Raw genomic sequence first — 19503 nt, 5'->3', positions numbered from 1 at the left:
CTTAACAAACCCCACATTCCCGCTTTCTTTTTCTTTTTTCTTCTCTAATTCTAAGTTCCAACAAGACGTAAATACAATCGGTATATATCAAGATAACATCATGATCACTTTATTCCTCCTCTTTTACCAAACCTTATAAATTCACCCTAAGCTTTGGTAGAGTACAATGATTTCTTAGTCTCCTTAAAATATGAAATTAATACAGCTATACAGTTATTTCCACCATGTCTCACTCAGCACACATTGCATAACTTCCAATATCACCTATGCATCTGTCAACGCTATTTCAGCAATGAGCACATTTAATTAGATAGTAAAAGTATCTATTTTTCAATATGTTGAACCAATGTAAAATTTTATTGGGTTTTTACAAACTCATCAGAGGGTAAAGATTCAAACTGAGATACCCAAATTCAAATTTGTTGAACCACAACTTCATAACTTGGCAACAGGCATGTTAAAGAATGTAGAGCGAGCAATATAGGCTAACTTCCCAGTTTTCTTGATCTTGAACTCCATTGCTACTACAGTCAAATTTCTTCCAGTCCTCACTACAGAGCAATCAACTATCACCTCTGTCTGCATGTAGAAAACAGTTCCATCTCACAGGAGATTAGTAAAAGGAAAAAGAGAAAAATTGTAGCAATTTGAAAGCAGTAAAAAGATAGATCACCATCATAAGGCATGTGTATGCATATGCTACAAACCATTCAAAAGCAATATATATCATTGGTAACAAGTTAGCATAACTTGACTTTAGCCTAGAATTGTCTTCTGTGAAACTGTGACCTGGTTAATGGCTTAATGCCAGTAAGATGAGATCACATTGTTATATATTTAAAACATTAAAATGTATGTTGAAAGCCCAACAAATAGTTGATGAAAAGTACAACTCAAGACTCAATGTGTAATTATCATCCTCTTGGCCTCATGTTTGAGATGCAGGGCCTTCAAGCAAACCTAATTAGAATAAATTATATATTAAACAAGAGATTTGAGTATCAACATCACTCTTACTCTTATTCACCCAAGAAGAATGAGGTTGCAGTTACATCTTTCCAATAACTCCAACCTTCGGTCTATATGCTTAGCTTTGCACTCCATTTGCTATTATGGTTATCAAATACTGTTCCAAGGCAACCTGAATTTGGCTTCTCAAGGAAACATTCCAGCATTCTAAGAGAAGCTAAAAATCCTAACAGTGCTTCTTGTTAGCCTGTAGCTTGAATGCCTATTAAAGACTTGATTTCTTTTTGTGCATGGCGAAATTATATTTGCCATGTAGGTGGTAGTAGAAAACCACTTGACCGACTTTCAATTATATATATTTGATGTGTTATTTGTTTTCTAAGAAGGTGCCACAAGCTTGAATAAAGAATAGGAATTTATGTATTCTTTGTTATTTGTGAGAGAGAGCTCTTTGGTGTATTGGAGTCTGGGTTTTGTGAGAATGCCTCTATTACTAATTTTGTATCTTCCATAAATTGTTAGTGAATTTTTCTTCTCATAACGAAATTAGGATTTATTCAATAAAATAATGATAAATCTATCATAATGATCTTGTAGTTGATTATCTTGGAATGAAGCTTAAGATAAATGATGGATCCAGCATTCTCTTTATTAGATTGTGGCTTTTAATGTGGTGTTGAACGACCCATGATTTCCTGTTCTTAGTGTTATGGTGCATTTGAGCCCAAAAATAAATAAATAAAAGTGTTAATGGTGCAATAGTTAGATTTGACCATTTAAAAATCCATTGGGTTTGAGGCAAGCAAACCTATAATGTGTGAAATTAAGCATGATCACTGATTCAGTATGATGCATCTGTGTGTTTTTTAAAATTAAACATGATCATTTAAGAGTGCAAAATGCTTTAGTTAGTTTTTTTGTGTTTCTCACAAGAGGGATGTGGGTTTTATATTGACTATGTAAAATCTTTACTAATTAAGAATATGAATCCAGAGAGTGATCACTGATTCAGTATCATCACCTTAAAGAAAGACAATATATAAATACAAACTCTAATATCAAGTATCAAGATAACTTCATAATCTCTTTATTCCTCCTCTTCTAATAAAAACTCATAAATTCCCCCCAAGATTTGGTAGAGTACAGCAATTTCTTAGTCTCCTTAAATATGAATTAAAGTAGCCACACAGTCATTTCCTCCATATCTCAGCAGATTGGTTAACTACCAATATCCCCTATGAAGCTGTCAATGCTATTTCATCAATGAGCGTATTTAACCACATTGCATAAGTACCAAATTTTCAATATTCTGAACTAATGTAAAATTTTATTGGGTTTTTTACGAAACTCATCAGAAGGTAGAGATTCAAAATGAGATACCCAAATTCAAATTTGTTGAACCACAACTTCATATCTTGGCAATGGGCATGTTGTAGAATATAGCGCGAGCAGTATAGGCTAACTGCCCAGTTTTCTTGACCTTGAACTCCGTTGCAACTACAGTCAAATTTCTTCCACCCCTCACTACAGAGCAATCAATTATCACATCTGCCTGCATGAAGAAAACAGTTCCATTGCACATGAGATTTGTTATAGAGAAAAAAAAAATCATAGTAATGTGAAAGCAGTAAAATAAACCACACTAATCAAGCATGTGTATGCATATGCTAATGCAAACCATTCAAAAGCAAGATATCATTGGTAACAAGTTAGCATAACTTGGTTTTAGCTTAGAATTGTCTTTTTTTGTGAGACTGACCCAGTCAATGGCTTAATGCCAGTGGGATAAGATCACATTATTATATACTTGAAACATGAAAAGGCATGTTAAAAGCCCAACCAATAGTTCATGACAAGTAAAAAGCAAAGACTTACTCCCTCCGTCCCACTTTGTTTATCCTGTTTGAAAAGTCAAACATTTTAAGGGAACATCATTTATTGTCTTGTCTGCCTTATAAAAATGTATAAGTTTACAAAACTACCCTTAAATAAATTTATTAGCTTTTTTTAAAAGGAGTTATTCTTAATGAGGCTTAGGGGTATAAAGGAACATTAGTAAACTAATAACTTTTATTTTTAGAAATAGGACAATATTTTGGGACATCCCAAAATGGAATAGAGGACAAACAAAGTGGGACGGAGGGAGTATTTGTTTACTATCATTATTACTATTATTGGTAAGTTAGGCACAATCTAATGGGTCTTGAATCCCAACCTCACCCTCACCCTCAACCTAAAAGGGGGAGGAGGTGCTAGATGTGCTAGAGCTCTTTGGCACAACTAATGACTTAGTTTGTACACTATTATCATCCTTTTGGACTCATGTTTGGGTGGCAAGGTCTCCAGGAAAATTTAATTGATAGAAATTATATATTAAACAAGAGATTTGAGTATCAATCATATATTAGTCTGATTCACCCAAGAAGAATGAGGTTGTAGATGTATCTTTTTGAATAACTCCAGCCTCTGGTCTGTACCTCCCAGTTTTGCACTACAGTACTACATTTGCCATTAAGATTAAGATTATCACATTCTGTTCCAAGGCAACCTGAATTTGGCATCTGAAGGAAACATTCAGGCATTCTGAGAAAAGCTAAAAATCCTCACAGAGCCCCTCTAAGTCAATAATTATGGCACACAGAAGTATGAAGCCAACATCAAATCACAGGCACATCCCAATCCAAAAAACCCTTTTGACACTTCAAATACTAGGTAGAATGCAATTTGAGTCCCACCAAAAAGAAGAAGCTAAAAACTAAAAAAATCCTACATTTCCCACATATAATTAGGTTCAGAATAGAAGAAAAAACATCTCTAATTTGAAGAAGTAGATAACACAAGAAATGAATTGAAAGAAGAACAAAGTGAGTAACCACGAGTCAACCCCCCCAAAAAAAAAAAAAAAAAAAAACTCACATTAATTGGAGCAGCAGAGAGATATGAAATGCTCATATCTCCAAGAAAAATATCCTTATCCTCAGCAACCACAGTTCTAGCACAAGCAATTGACACCACCTCACAAATAGCTGCAAGAGACCCTCCATGTAACGAACCATAGAAATTCTGCAAACCCCATGAAAATACAATTACCATTCATTTCTTAAAAAAAAAAAAAAAAGAAGAAGCTAGAATTAGAGAAAAAGAGAGGAGAGTTAGTTACACCGAGAGCGGGTGTGACGGTTAGGATACAGGTGAGTCGGCCACGTAAGACTTGGTCGGGCTTGAGTGCGTGGCGAATGATATTGGAATAGAAGTACTTGTTATTGCAATAATCTGGGAGAGAATTGGTGTCTGAGACTCCCACGTTTTGAAAGAAACCAGTGATCGTAGAAACATCTTCAGCAGAAACGTTGTTGGCTACTGTTTTTGACGAATCCGACGACGTTGCTTCGGCCTTTGGCCGAGGAGTCGCTGTGGGTTTTTCCATTTTTTCTCTCTTTCTTTTCCTAAAAAAGGTCGTATTTTTTTTTTAATTTGTGGTCTGTCGTCTACGTACGAGAGGACCATATTTCCTCTGTTGTTGTTTTTGTTTTTGTTTTGTTTTTTTGCTTTTTTTTTTTTTTTTTTTTTTTTTTTTTAATTTAATTCCCACAATTTTCGTCTAAACGTATGAGGTCAAATACAAGGTTTTAAAATTCGGACAGTGCATCGAATCATAAAAAAGAAAGATTTAAGATTTTTAAGGTTAAATTGAGATTGAATCAGAGTTGAATCACGATGACATTATAATTAATTTAATAATTATTTAAAATATAAATAATTATATTTGGTAAAAAAACTTAAAACTAATTTAATTGTTAAGCTCATAAATTACAGAGGAAAAAAAAAAAATATATATATATATATATAATACATAGAAGTCTTAAATGATAATACATTGGGGTATGTGTTTACTGTTCAGTGTTTGGTAGAAAAATATTTAAAAAGTTGAAAAAGTAAATGTGTTTACTGTTCAGTGTTTGGTAGAAAAATATTTAAAAAGTTGAAAAAGTAATTGTTGATAAAACCAAAGGGGTCAAAATTAAATAGTAGTTTGTCTTTCTAAAATTTTCACATGTTCCAAGTCGTTTTTGTCGGTTTTTTTGCACTACACACGGTAACCTGAGTTAACTTCTCACTTCAAAACTTTTTAAAATTTCAGCTCCCTTCCCCTCAGTATTATCTAGCTCTCTTCCATCAGTAACTGTGTTGGCCCAAATTTACCGGAAAAGCTGAAAAAAAAAAAATCATCCGAACCTCAAAAATCGATCAGACCACGGTTCTCAGAACTGTACGGTCCAATCACAGTTCGCACAGATTTCTGCTTTTTTCACATAGAGCGTTTCTTGAAGTTAAAAAAACCGCAAAACTGAGAGATTTGCAATTTTCCGGTCGGACCGTATGGTCCGGCCCAAACTTCAAAACCTTGGTCAAATACTCAGATAAGTAACAGGTATTGCATCTTATGCAATTTGTATGAATGGTTGGGATTTAAAGTTGCAAAAAGCAATTTTAAATCTCAACCATTAAATATAAAAAATGAATAAAAGTAAAAAAATGTTGTGAGAGGATTGGGGTGAATTGCATAACACTTGCACTGGATCTTAATCCTAAAATACTTACTACAATCCTTAAAATAACACAGAAACGTGATCTTACCAGATAATTATAATTATAATATAAAAAAAAAAAATACATAGACATGATACAACCTCTTTTTATTCTGAATTCTCAAATGATGTTATACTAAATGAGGACTCCCTCCTCGAGCTTTGGAATATTTGTACTTTGATTTAGTTCATATTTATAAATGAATATGAACCAAATGAAATTTTAGTTCATATTCACAAAAAAAAAAAAAAAAGCTTCTTTTCATATAATAAATGATATATTCAAGTGTAAATTTAATTATTGAAAACTATAATTCATATAAGAGAAGATAATAATTACTTAAGTTTGAGACAACAAAATCCCTAATTTGGACAAAATATTTCCTTTTCTTTGAAATAAAGTGCACAATACTTTTCAAACAACTTTGAATAGATGACAAATTTTATCCTTTGTTAAAAAAATAAATTTATTCTTTTTTTTTTCCCACGATATCTAAAATGGTAGTTTACGATTAATGCAACACTATTTTCACATGGCACTATCATTGACTTCACTTTTATTATAAACCAATCATAATTGGACACATTTCATAAAATTGTAAAATTTGTTTTGTATATAAACTTATTACAAAAGTCATAATGACCTGTATTTTATTTGTTCACACACAAAAAAAAAAAAAAAATCATACTTTCAAACATCTTTTTTTTTTTTTTTTTTTTTTTCTTTCTTCATATTTCTTTATTTATTATCATTTTTTTAAATTCAATACTTATAATGGATGAGGAGAGATTTCGACTCTAGACATTTTCATTAGAAAACACTAAAATATACTAATTAAGTTATAAGGCTCTTAATTTTTGAATTTCTTTCAATACAAATAAAAGAACAAAAAAAAAAAATTCAAGATAAATTTGAATAATACATAAATCTTTAAGTTTATTGTCCTATAATTAATTCTAATAGTCTATTAGTTTAATCATTCCACAAAAGAAGAAAATAAAATACATACATGTTATATATAAAATATGAAATAAAGTTAAATTACCTATGAACTTAATTTGTCTTTAAATGAACTTTTCTGCTAAAAGTTGGCAAGATTATAGTTAGATTTTTAAAATAAATAAATAAAATTGTTGAGGTGCTTAGTTAAAAATCTGTACATAAAGTAAATTAGTTATTAAATAATAATAATCCAACTCCACGAGTGTGGGAAACTCAAAGCTCAACCTGCAAGAATTGGGTTTCAAAGAGTTTCACTAGCCACCACTTGCATTGGAACCAACGGTAACACTTCACCCATGCATCTGTCAACTGTATTTCAGCAATGAGCATATTTAAGGATATAGAATAAGTACCTAATTTTCAATATGCTGAACCAATGTAAAATTTTATTGGGTTTTTTAAGAAACTCATCAGATGGTAGAGATTCAAACTGAGATACCCAAATTCAAATTTGTTGAACCATAACTTCATAACTTGGCAATGGGCTTGTTATAGAATGTAGCGTGAGCAGTGTAGGCTAACTGCCCAGTTTTCTTGACCTTGAACTCCATTGCAACTACAGTCAAATTTCTTCCACTCCTCACTACAGAGCAGTCAACCATCACCTCTGCCTGTATGTAAAAAACAGTTCCATCTCACAGGAGATTTGTTAAAGGAAAAAAATAAATCATAGTAATGTTAAAGTAGTAAAATAAAGCACACTAATCATGTGTATGCATATGCTAATACAAGCCATTCAAAAGCAAGATATCATTGGTAACAAGTTAGCATAACTTGAGTTCAGCTTAGAATTGTCTTTATTTGGGAGACTGTGCCCAGTCAATGGCTTAATGCCAGTGAGATAAGATCACATTATTATATACTTGAAACATGAAAATGCATGTTAAAAGCCCAACCAATAGTTGATGAAAAGTAAAACCAAAGGCTTATTTGTTTATTATTATTATTATTATTATTGGTAAGTTGGACACACACCCAGTGGGTCTTGAACCCACAACCTCACCCTCAACTTATAAGGAGAGGAGGTGCTACATGTGCTAGAGCTCATTGGCACAACTAATGACTTAGTTTGTACACTGTTATCATCCTTTTGGGCCCATGTTTGGGTGGCAATGTCTTCAAGCAAATTTAATTGATAGAAATTATATATTAAACAAGAGATTGGAGTATCAATTATATATTAGTCTGATTCACCCAAGAAGAATGAGGTTGCACATATATCTTTCGAATAACTCCAGCCTTTGGTCTGTACCTCCTAGCTTTGCACTATAATACTACATTTGCCATTAAGATCATCACATTCTGTTCCAAGGAAACCTGAATTTGGCATCTCAAGGAAACATTCCGGCATTCTAAGAAAAGCTAAAAATCCTCACAGTGCCTCTCTAACTCAATAATTATGGCACACAGATGTATGAAGCCAGAATCAAATGACAGGCACATCCCAATTCACAATATAAATTTGTAATTCTTAAATATCTAAAAACCCTTTTGAGACTTCAAATGCCAGGTAAAATGCAATTTTAGTCCCACCAAAAAAACAAAAAATCCAAAAAAAAAAAAACTTAATTTGTAGAAGTAGATAACACGAGAAGTGAATTGAAAGAAGCACAAACTGAGTAACCAAAAAGTGAACCCAAAAAACTCACATGAATTGGAGCACCGGAGAGATATGAAATGCTCATATCTCCAAGAAAAATATCCTTATCCTCAGCCACCACGGTTCTAGCACAAGCGATTGACACCATCTCAGCAATTGCGGCAAGAGCCCCTCCATGTAACGAAGCATAGAAATTCTGCAAATCCCATGAAAAAACAAAAAGAAAAATTCGACTTTTAATGGAAGAAAAAAGAAAAAAAAAAGAAAAAAAAAAACTAGAATTAGAGAAAAACAGAAGAGAGTTAGTCACAGCGAGAATGGGTGTGACAGTTAGGTGACAGGTGATTCGGCCACGTAGGACTTGGTCGGGCTTGATTGCGTCGCGAATGAGATGGGAGTAGAAGTACTTGGTATTGCAAAAATCTGGGATAGAATTGGAGTGTGAAACTCCCACTCTTTGAAAGAAAGCAGAGATGGCAGAAACATATTCAGCAGAAACGTCGTTGACTATTGTTTTTGAAGAATTCGACGACGTTGCTTCTGTCTTTGGCCGAGGAGTCGCTGTGGGTTGTTCCATTTTTTTTTCTTCCTTCTCTCTCTCTCTCTCTTCCTTCTTCTTTCTGCTAAAGTTGCTTTTTCCTTGTCGGTCTATCAGCTATAGAGACATGAATCATGACACAACCTCTTTTTAAATTTCCCCTTAAAAAAAAAAAAAAAAAAAATCTTTTTAAATAATTGATATATTCAACTAATTTAATTAGTGAAAATTATAATCAATACAGTATTAAGCTTAACAATTAGGGTACGTTTGGTACACTGTAATTATTATTATATAAGAATAATAATAAGTATTATAAAAAATACTTTAAGTTGGAATGTAATAAATATTATTATTCATTAGTTGGATGACCATTTAGGAATAGAATTCTGAATTTGCATCCACAATTTAATAGAGTATAAAAAAAGGTGTAATTAAATCATTTTTAAGTCAAATTTCTTAAAATACACTTATTTTAGGGTGTTCAAAATAGAGCTAATAATTAACAATAAAGAAAATTTATTTTCTTTCCTTTTGAACATGTAGCAACTAACGACTTTTTAGGAAATTATTACATAAGGTAAATGAATAAATATTCAGTATTTTTGATAATGAATAATTATTTGTCATTTTGAAAAATAACTATTCATAAGGAATAACTATTTATTATAATAAAAATATAACCAAAAAACCGAATAGTTATGCCATAAGAAAATCTATTACATTACAGTGTCTATTACAGTCTACCAAACGTGCCCTTAATGATATGCTCACGTTAAGCTACATCAACAGTCATATCATTTTCATCTTCTTTTTTGTATTTTTTTTTTTTTTTTTTTTACAATTTGAAAATAGTTTTTATCAATTTTAAATTACTCACATATATAAAATATTTCCTAATCCTATCTCCAACATAAATCTCACTTCTTATAAATTTAATTCCACCATAAAGCCCAAGTGCAAGGCCTTTTCAACTTAGACCTTTTGAGAAACACAGTTTACTCAAAATTTCAGTTTTCCTTTTGTTGCATGTTTCAGCATCCTTCCCCTTCCCCAATGTTCACAGTTTCAAACTCTACGTTTTCCTTTTATTGCATGGTTTCAGATTCCTTTCTCTTCCCCACATTTTTTATTTTACGGTTTCACCCCTTCTAACTACAGCCTCTCAGTCTTCCTTCCTTCCTAACTTCCTCACCTCACAGTATATAAATATTGACAGCAACTTGATGATTCAATTCAGGTATCTTTAAATCTAGTTTATTTTGTGTTCTATTCTTTTGTTTGATGTTTTTTTTCCCCTTTTTACATTTTGTTACTACCCCTTTTTTTTTTATGGTTCAATTCACATTTTTGTTTTCCTTTTGTTTGATGTTGTTTTCCCCTTTTTGTACCATACGTATAGTGCAAAATAAGGGTATGTGTGAAGTTTTTTTATTTTTTTATTTATTTATATAAGCAATTGAGTTTATTCAATTTGTAAAAACACAGAGTTTAGGAAAACAAAAAGAGAAAGCTATTAATTCAAAAAACAATTCTCTTTAGTATTGTTTTATATGCTTGCCCTTGGTTCTGTTGAATTGTAAAAGAATTATGTTACCCTTAATTTTTTTTTTCCTTATTTGTTTAATAATAGGTATACGTTGATTTTGAAATATTAGAAGATGAGTTCGAAAGGACCAAAGAGCTTTATGAAAGAATTTTGGACTGATTAAAGCACCTGAAGGTGTGTATAAGCTATACAAAATTAGAATATAGTGTTTAAACTTCAGAATTGTTTCATACAATTTTTATTTTGCTAGGTTGTGTGGTTTCTGTTGCTTGCTTGAGTGGTGTTATTTGGTTACTATTCTTTGTTAAGAAAAAAAATGTTGATGGGCTGATTACAATTTGGTATTTTTGATGCTTTTGTTTTTTGTGTTTTTTTTTTTTTTTTGGGTGTTAGCATTTGGACCCACAATAAGTATATCAGCCAGGTAGTTGACCAAATGGCCAAATCACTAATACACTACCACTAGACTAGGTGTAGAGTAGCAACCTATGAATAGTGCAACAACATAGCAACAAGGAAACCACACATGATCAACTCTATAACACACTAAAATTAGCTTTTATATGAATTTCAAAAGATTCCACAAACAACCGTTTCAAGACAGTATGTAAGGTTGAATTTATTTAACTATGTGTTGGCTTTATTCTGTGCCAAATTTGCTTATAATTCAACATTTAGAAACCATGTATTTAGGTGGGAATAATGTAAGAGTTGTGTGTGAGAGAGTGTGAAGTACGGATCAAGTGTGTGCATCAAAAAGGCTTCTTGCGACTAACTCGCGAGTGGTGACTCATTAGAATCCAACACATGTGTGAAGCCAGTAGGAAGTTGAAGGGTTAGGACAACTAGATCACTACATGACAAAAAGTACAATATGGCCATATTGTTAACTGGCGACTAGAACTCGCGACTTGTCCCAGTCGCGAGTGACTCGCCAGTGCACCCTATTTTGCAGAAAAATGACTTTTCACATTCCTTCTCATACCATATACTTATACCCATGAAATGTAGAGAGCTTCCAGAGAGAATTTTGAAAGATAAACCCTAAAGAATAACAAGATTGATTCATTCACAATCTTATACATTTGATTTCCAAATTCTTTTACTTTCACCCTCTCCATTGTCATACCCTTGAGAGGATCTTAAGCCAAATCCTTACCTCACCATATTCAGAGCAGTGAGAAGGTTATTGGTGTTTGGGAAGCAGTTCAAGAGAGAACCAATTCATTTTGGTTGATGCAATGGGCTAATTGCGAGACCTAGTAAGTTAGAGAAGACAAGATTAGGTGTAACCCTATTGGAGCAAAAAGTTTGGAGGGCTTAGGTGCATCGGGTAGATTAGGCTTGGAGGGTTTATTGCTATTCATGTATCCCAACTAATTTTTTAGTGGATCATTTTACTACTTGGAGGGCGACGGAGAGGTTTTTCGCTGAGTTCTTTGGTTTCCTCTCGATAACACGTGCCAGTGTTATCTTGCGTTTGCTTCTTTCTATCCCTTACTCTTTGCTTTTAACTACTGCTGTGTTGTGATTAAATTATGGCTTAGAGTAGTTTGCATGTTTGGGTATAGCTTATATTTATCATTCCACACATATATTGTATGAGTATAAGCTTGTGTTGGTTATTTTATAATTGGGAGTTTGAACATTCACTAGTGTTTTACACACTAAGTGAGCTTTCACAACACAACACAAAATTCTGCTATGGACCTACATTTTATTGCTCTCATGATTTTTTATGTTACCAAATGTGAGGCTTAGGGTCTAAATTTGGTGAATTCTTTGATTAGTAACAATTGTTTTCATATTAGCCTTCCATACTTTTTGCACAAATTCTTCTATTTATGGATATGCTTATTTCCCTATGTTGATTTCAAGAGGAGGGTGGTATTGACAAACTGTTACTTGCTAATTGAAAGAGTTAAGAGTACGATCCTATTTGGTCAGTATTTTTTTTAGTATGTTTAATCTTTTTAGAATATTTGAAAATGAACCAAATGCTAAAATCTTAAATCTGGGTTGCTCAGATGTGTGTGTGTGTGTGTGTGTGTGTGTGTGTGTGTGTTAATTATTTTTTATTTTTTATTTATTTTACATTATTCTATTTCCCCCTTCCATTACAATGTTTACATCAATCTTTTCTTGAATAAATGTCTTGGAGACATTGGTTTGCTATTGCCCAAATTTCTTATTTGGGGTTTGTTGTTTTTTAGATAGAAGATGTGATACCCAAAATTGGCCATCATACAAGTCAAAGATTCAATACTTTTGCAGGTAACTATGATTAAGAGGGACATAATGTTTGAGCATGAGATTTAATGTTATTTATGTGTTCCATTTACATTCTAGGAAACATAAGATATAATTGAATTCACAAACTATTTTGAGAAAAGTTTCTAATTATGAAACAAACATTGAGCACTAAAATACATGTTTTATCAAACATAATAAATAAAAGACCTAAATCAAATCAAATCAAATTGTGATGCTTGAATTTTGGCACCCAATTATGCAAAAGATAAGTAATGATTCTGCAACTACCAAAAAAAAAAAAAAAAAGTAATGATTCTGCATGAATATATAAGTTACAAGCTTAAGTATTATAGTTGAATTTATGATTTCACACTTGAAAGCCCACGAAAGTGCATTGGTTTTTGGGTTTTATTGAAAATTTAGGAGAGGCCTCATGACTGTGTACTCAAAGTAAACCCCAAAGATCTCAATAAAAACTACAGCCAAATGCATATCATTTGGGCCAAGGGTGTGAGGCCATTCCATAAGCACATTCATGCATGATAATTTAATCATTGTAATTGAGAGTACGACACTTATTAATATTTGATTGTTTCAATCCTATAAATTGCCCAAATTCCAAACATAAGGGCTCTACTGTTTAAGTTGAAGGTGATGCTTGCTATTGATACGAGTTTGAATTCTTCTAAAAGCCTTCATTTTTCTTCGTTTAAATCAGCCTTCCTCCCTCTACCTTTCTTTATAGTTCTTGGTTTCTTTATGGTTCTTGGTTGGATATAGTACTAGGATATTTAAATTAGTCAAACTACACAAATTTGAATAATGGACAACATTAAATATTGTCTTGAAGAGAGATATTTTATGACAAAATTAAGTTAGACAAAAGGGACAATCACATTTAGTTTTGAGCTTGAAAAAATTGTTCTAAAATTTTATTTTTCCTGACTTTATGGCTTATTTTATATTTGTTTAACTCAATTTTATATTCAGATAGATGTTATTCTTTCTTATTTTGCTCAAGGTTGAAACTTGAAATCCCCAAACTGTTGCAATACAACCAATAGAGTCGAGAGGTAATTTTTTATAGGCTTATATGGAGCACAATTCAAGTGTCGGGAGTTCTTCACAATGTTGCATTGATATTGCCGAAGCCTTGAATGCCCCAATCCATATAAAACCTGATGATATGGAGGTTGTTCATATTTATGAGCTTCAAATTTAGTGGCACAAGACTTTCCACTTATATGTGGTTGATTTAAACTGTTGTCATTGTTATAATATGTAAGATATTTACATACAAGAGATGTTTGATAATCAATATTTAGTACGAGTCACTTCTCTCACTCTTCAGTCAAATTATATTCTCTTGATATTTTTCCCTTCAGCTTTTATTTTTTAATTTTATTTTCCTCATACAGAATCAAGGTAGTGAATCTCGTACCGTACGGTATGACTGGTAATTTCCATACCAGCACCTACTTCGATATAGAAATGTCTGTGTTTTCGCCAGATTAAATACCAGTCTAACCAGGTTGATCCGGTCATACCGGAGCAAATATCGGATTCCGGCTGATAAATGCATACCGGACCAAAATAAAAAAGAGTTAACTATCAAATCTAAAGTCGCTCTCCCTTCTCTCAATAACTTACTGGATTAGCGTCAAGCACGTCACCTACGTAGTAAACATGCTTCTTTGTCACCCTTACCTTGTTGATCTATCTCCCTTCTTCGTCGTTATCTTTTTCTTATTTATTTGGTCTGCTCCTCTAGTTTATTTTCTTCTTTATTTTTGTTTTAAATGGGTTTTAATTTATGTGTTGCTTGCCGTGTGAGTGTGTGACTAGCGTGAGTTTGATTCTACTGACCCCTCATGTGATGGGTAATTTTTTTTGAATTGAAGTGAATGGTTAAAAAGCTTTCTTGGAACTATAAGAAATTGTACAAATAGTCAATTATTACTCCAATAACTGTCTGCCACTCTTGTTTCATGGGAAATTGTTTATCATTCAATATCAATATTGCAGGCTTGTGCTCTCAAAATTTTATTGGGTAGTCAAACAAAATATTGGGCTTGGATAGAGGTTTTTTTTTTTGGGTAAACCATAGAAAATGCATTAGACTTTGGAATTAACCAGTCTGTTACAAAACATATTCGCTTTATCATAGGCTAATATACTACCCACCACAGACGGTGGGCTCAAAAAGACAGCAAAAGAAGATAGAAGTGTAGGGAATTTAACCAAAATTCCAGCTTATGAGAAACAAAACAAATAGAGAAAACACACGCCAAAGAAAACAATCACATACACAAGACAATATTTACGTGGTTCAGCAATTTGCCTACGTCCACGGAGTTGTAGGGATTTCACTATTATTAGGGAAAAATACAGAGTACAACTTGCGGCTATAATATTTCTCTCTCACCCACAAGACAAGAAAACACTATTCTTTCTTCTTATGCGGCTGCTAGGTTATTAGGAATTATCTCTCACGGCTACCCTTGATCTCAAACCTAATATATATATTTATACACACATATATATATATATATATATGTCAAAGTCGGCTGTACTAGGAATTATATTCCTAGTTGAATTCGGTCAACTTGGGCTTGTATCAATTCAAGCCACACGAGCCCACTTCAACAAATCTCCACCTTGGCTTGAATTGATCAAGCTACACTAGCAAACTCCTCCATCGCCTCTACCTTAGCCCTTAAGGGCTCACAAGCTGCAAACATCAACCACAATCCTCCATAACACAATCCCTCGTCCCTACAACTCATCCTCTTGTCCTTAAGTTAGAAGACCAATTGAAGCTGCGCACAACTTCAACTTCTCAATAGTGACACCCTTAGTCAACATGTTTGTCAGGTTCTTAGATCCACAAATCTTCTCAAGTATTATCAGCTTATCTTCAACAAGATAACGGATAAAGTGGTATTTTGTCTGTATGTACTTCGACTTTGAATGAAAAGCCGAATTTTTGGCAAGAAAGATTGCACTCTGACTGTCACTGTGTAGAATGCCCATCTCCTGCTTCTTACCTAATTCATCTAAGAAACCATGTAGCCAAATCATCTCCTTTCCAGTTTCAGTTGCTGCAACATACTTAGCTTCTGTAGTAGACAAAGTGACAATTTTTTGCAGATTTGAAGCCCATAATATAGCTATACCACCCAGAGTAAAAACAAACCCAGTAGTACTCTTTCTACTATCAATATCACCAGCAAAATCAGCATCTACATAACCCTGCAGTTTCAAACTTGCACCTGTGAAGCAAAGACATGTATCTGATGAACCCTTCAGATATCTTAGAATCCACTTGACTGCCTCCCGATGCTGCTTTCCAGGCCTACTCATGAATCTGCTCACAACTCCCATTGCATGTGCAATGTCTGGTCTTGTACACACCATAGCATACATCAAGCTGCCAATAGTTGAGGCATAGGGCACCTTGCTCATATGGTCCCTTTCTTCCTCTGTCTTCGGTGACTGTTCTTTGCTTAGTTTGAAATGACTACCCAAGGGTGTGCTCACTGGTTTAGTTTCATTCATGTTGAACCTGCTGAGAACTTTCTTCACATACTCTGACTGTGAAAGCTTCAATATACCATTAGCCTTGGCTCTAATGATTCTCATACCAAGGATTTGCTTTGCAGCTCCCAAATCCTTTATTGCAAACTGTTTGAACAATTGCTTCTTTAGATTATTAATCTTCTCAATGCTAAACCCTGCAATAAGTATATCATTCACATACAACAATAATATGATGTAAGAATTGTCAGAAAACTTAACATAGCAACAGTGATCAGCTTCACATCTCTTGAACCCAATTTTATGCATAAAACTGTCAAATTTCTTGTATCACTGTTTAGGAGCTTGTTTTAGGCCATACAAGCTCTTTCTCAGTTTGCAGACTAAATTCTCTTGTCCCTGAACAATGAATCCTTCTGGTTGAATCATGTAAAGGTCTTCCTCCAAGTCACCATGAAGGAATGCTGTCTTCACATCTAACTGCTTAAGATGTAAGTTTTCTATAGCCACCATTCCCAGTACCAGTCTAATTGTTGACATCTTCACAACTGGAGAAAATATCTATGTGTAGTTAATGCCCTCCTTCTGCTAGAACCCTTTAACAACTAATCTGGCCTTGTAACGTTTGCTACCATCATGCTTATTCTTTATTTTGTATACCCACTTGTTGTGCAAAGCCTTCTTTCCTACTGGCAATTCAGTCAGTTCCCATGTCTAATTCCCCAACAAGGAATCCATCTCATCCTTCATGGCTAACTCCCACTTGATTGAGTTCTCATCTTGCAAGGCTTTACCATAACACTCTGGCTCACCACCATCAATCAACAGGAGATAATTTAAAGTGGGTGAATAACGCTGTGGAGGTCTAATGTTCCTGGAAGGTCTGCGAACTTCAGTTATAGGTGTACTCAGATCTACCTGTGAATTTACATTCTCCTTATCTTCTTCACCCCCTTTCTGGATAGTACCTTCAGTCAATTTATCTAAGTTGATAAACTCAGATTTCTTTTAATCTATCTCTGTAATATTTGACACTACAGTTGACCTGTCCTTGTACATAACATGTTCATTAAATATCACATTTCTACTTCTGATGATTTTCCTGTTTTGTTCATCCCAAAACCTATAGCCAAATTTTTCATCACCATAGCCAATGAAAAAACATATTTTATACTTTACATCAAGTTTACTATGAGCATCATAATCAATATGAAAATAAGAAACACAACCAAAAACTTTTAAATGTGAAAACTTTACCTCTTTACCACTCCAAATCTCCTCAGGAAGTCTGAACTCCATGGGAACTGATGGTCCTCGGTTTATCAGGTAAGTTGTAGTGCTAACAGCGTCAGTCCAAAAAGTTTTTGGTAGTCCAGCATGCAACCTCATACTCCTAGCACGCTCATTGAGAGTTTTGTTTATGCCCTCAGCCACACCATTCTGCTGTGGTGTCCGAGGAATGGTCTTCTCCATCCTAATTCCCTGTGCAGCACAATACTCACTGAACCCTCCATCTATGTACTCTCGTCCATTATCTGACCTCAAACATTTTATTTTCAAATCTGTTTCTGTCTCAACCATGGCCTTCCACTTCTTAAAAGTTTCAAATATATCAGATTTATTTTTCAGAAAATAAACTCATTCCTTTCTGCTTGAGTCATCAATGAAAGTAATGTAGTACCTTGAACCTCCAAGGGAGGCAATCGGAGAAGGCCCCCACAAATCAGTGTGTACTAACTCCAATTTTTTAGCCTTCGGTATCCTGCTAGTTTTCAAGAAGCTCACCTTTTTCTGCTTTCCTAAAATGCAGCTTTCACACATGTCAAAATCAATGGACTTTAATTCTGGTAGTTTTCCTTTTGACAGCAGCATCTTCATCCCTTTCTCACTCATGTGACCAAGTTTGCAGTGCCATAAGCTTGTATCAGTACTTGCATCAGCAACTGCAATTGTGTCTCTTGGACATGAGGTCATATACAGAGTACCGATCTTCTTTCCACGAGCCAACACCCTAGCTCCCTTTGTAACCTTCCAAGTACCACCAACAAATAGTATTGCATGTTCTTCATCATTAAGTTGTCCAACAGAAATCAGATTTCTCCTCAAGTCAGGAATATGTTGAGCCTTCTCCAGTAACCAAACAGACCCATTGGGCAACAATATCCGAACATCTCCCATACCCACAACATCCAAGGCTGAACCATCAGTCAAATACACCTTATCAAAATCACCTGTAACATAATTCTGTATGATTTCTTGGTGTGGAGTGGTATGAAAAGAAGCTCCTGAATCCAAAACCTAATCATCAAGTGGACTATCTACTGCAAGAAGTAATGCATCCTGTACCTCTTCTGTTACAACATTAGCAGAATCATCTCCATTATTCTTCTTAGGACTTTTGCATTGATTCCTAAAGTGACCTGTTTTCCCACAGTTCCAGCATTGTACTTGTCGGCCTAATCTAGATTTGCTTCTGTTTCGATTAGAATTTCTGGATTTTTATCTGCCTTGGTTTGAATTTCTATCATTACCTCTGCCTCTTGTCTCAAGGTTTAGGGCAGAACCAGATCTTGAGGTTTCACCTGCATCTCTTCTGCGAATCTACTCATCCAGAATTAAATCTCGTATATCATTGTACTTGAACTTTTCCTTTCCTGTAGAATTGCTTACTACCATCCTCATTGCCTCCCAACTATTTGACAAAGAAGCCAAAACGATTAGAGCACAAATCTCATCATCAAAATCAATTTTTACAGATGACAATTGATTTGTGATAGTGTTAAATTCGTTCAGATGTTGTGTTACTGATGCATTCTCTGCCATCTTCAAATTGAACAATTTCTTCATCAGATGCACCTTGTTGTTTGCAGACGGCTTTTCATACATTTTGGACAAAGCCTTCATCAGATCTACTGTGGTCTTCTCCTTTACAACATTGTGTGCAACAGACCTAGACAGAGTTAACCTAATAACTCCCAATACCTGTCTGTCAAGAAGAGCCCATTCCTCAGCCTTCATAGCCTCAGGTTTTTCCCCTAGAAGCGGCAGATGCAACTTCCTCCCATAAAGGTAATCCTCGATTTGCATCCTCCAAAATCCAAAGTCTGTGCCGTCGAACTTTTCTATTCTAGACGTCTTTCCCGCTTCCTCTGCCATTACTCCCACTCAAACCTAACCCTAGGCTCTGATACTAGTTGTAGGGAATTTAACCAAAATTTCAACATGTGAGAAATAAAACAAATAGAGAAAACACACACCAAAGAAAACAATCACACGCACAAGTCAATATTTATGTGGTTCAGCAATTTGCCTACATCCACGGAGTTGCAGGGATTTCACTATTATCAGGGAAAAATACAGAGTACAACTTGCGGCTATAATATTTCTCTCTCACCCACAAGACAAGAAAACACTATTCTTTCTTCTTATATGGCTGCTAGGTTATTAGGAATTATCTCTCACGGC

General features: G+C 34.1%; 2 protein-coding genes across 2 annotated transcripts; both read right to left on the bottom strand.

Annotated features, from left to right (window-relative positions):
* Positions 1-2032: 2032 nt before the first annotated feature.
* Positions 2033-4438, bottom strand: LOC126696986 (uncharacterized). The gene is made up of 3 exons (XM_050393774.1): positions 4130-4438; positions 3886-4032; positions 2033-2521 (listed from the first exon to the last, which is right to left on the bottom strand). Exons 1-3 carry the CDS (start codon positions 4394-4396, stop codon positions 2378-2380), a joined length of 558 nt encoding a protein of 185 aa, XP_050249731.1. The 5' UTR covers positions 4397-4438; the 3' UTR covers positions 2033-2377.
* A 2218-nt stretch (positions 4439-6656) lies between these two features.
* Positions 6657-8790, bottom strand: LOC126696987 (uncharacterized). Its single transcript, XM_050393775.1, has 3 exons — positions 8472-8790; positions 8211-8357; positions 6657-7172 (listed from the first exon to the last, which is right to left on the bottom strand). The coding sequence occupies exons 1-3, from the start codon at positions 8736-8738 to the stop codon at positions 7029-7031; spliced, it is 558 nt and encodes a 185-aa protein (XP_050249732.1). The 5' UTR covers positions 8739-8790; the 3' UTR covers positions 6657-7028.
* Positions 8791-19503: the final 10713 nt, after the last annotated feature.

The sequence above is a fragment of the Quercus robur genome, chromosome 8, assembly GCF_932294415.1.
Source record: "Quercus robur chromosome 8, dhQueRobu3.1, whole genome shotgun sequence".
In the NCBI taxonomy this organism is placed as follows: domain Eukaryota; kingdom Viridiplantae; phylum Streptophyta; class Magnoliopsida; order Fagales; family Fagaceae; genus Quercus; species Quercus robur.
This window is presented reverse-complemented; position numbering and strand designations above follow the sequence as displayed.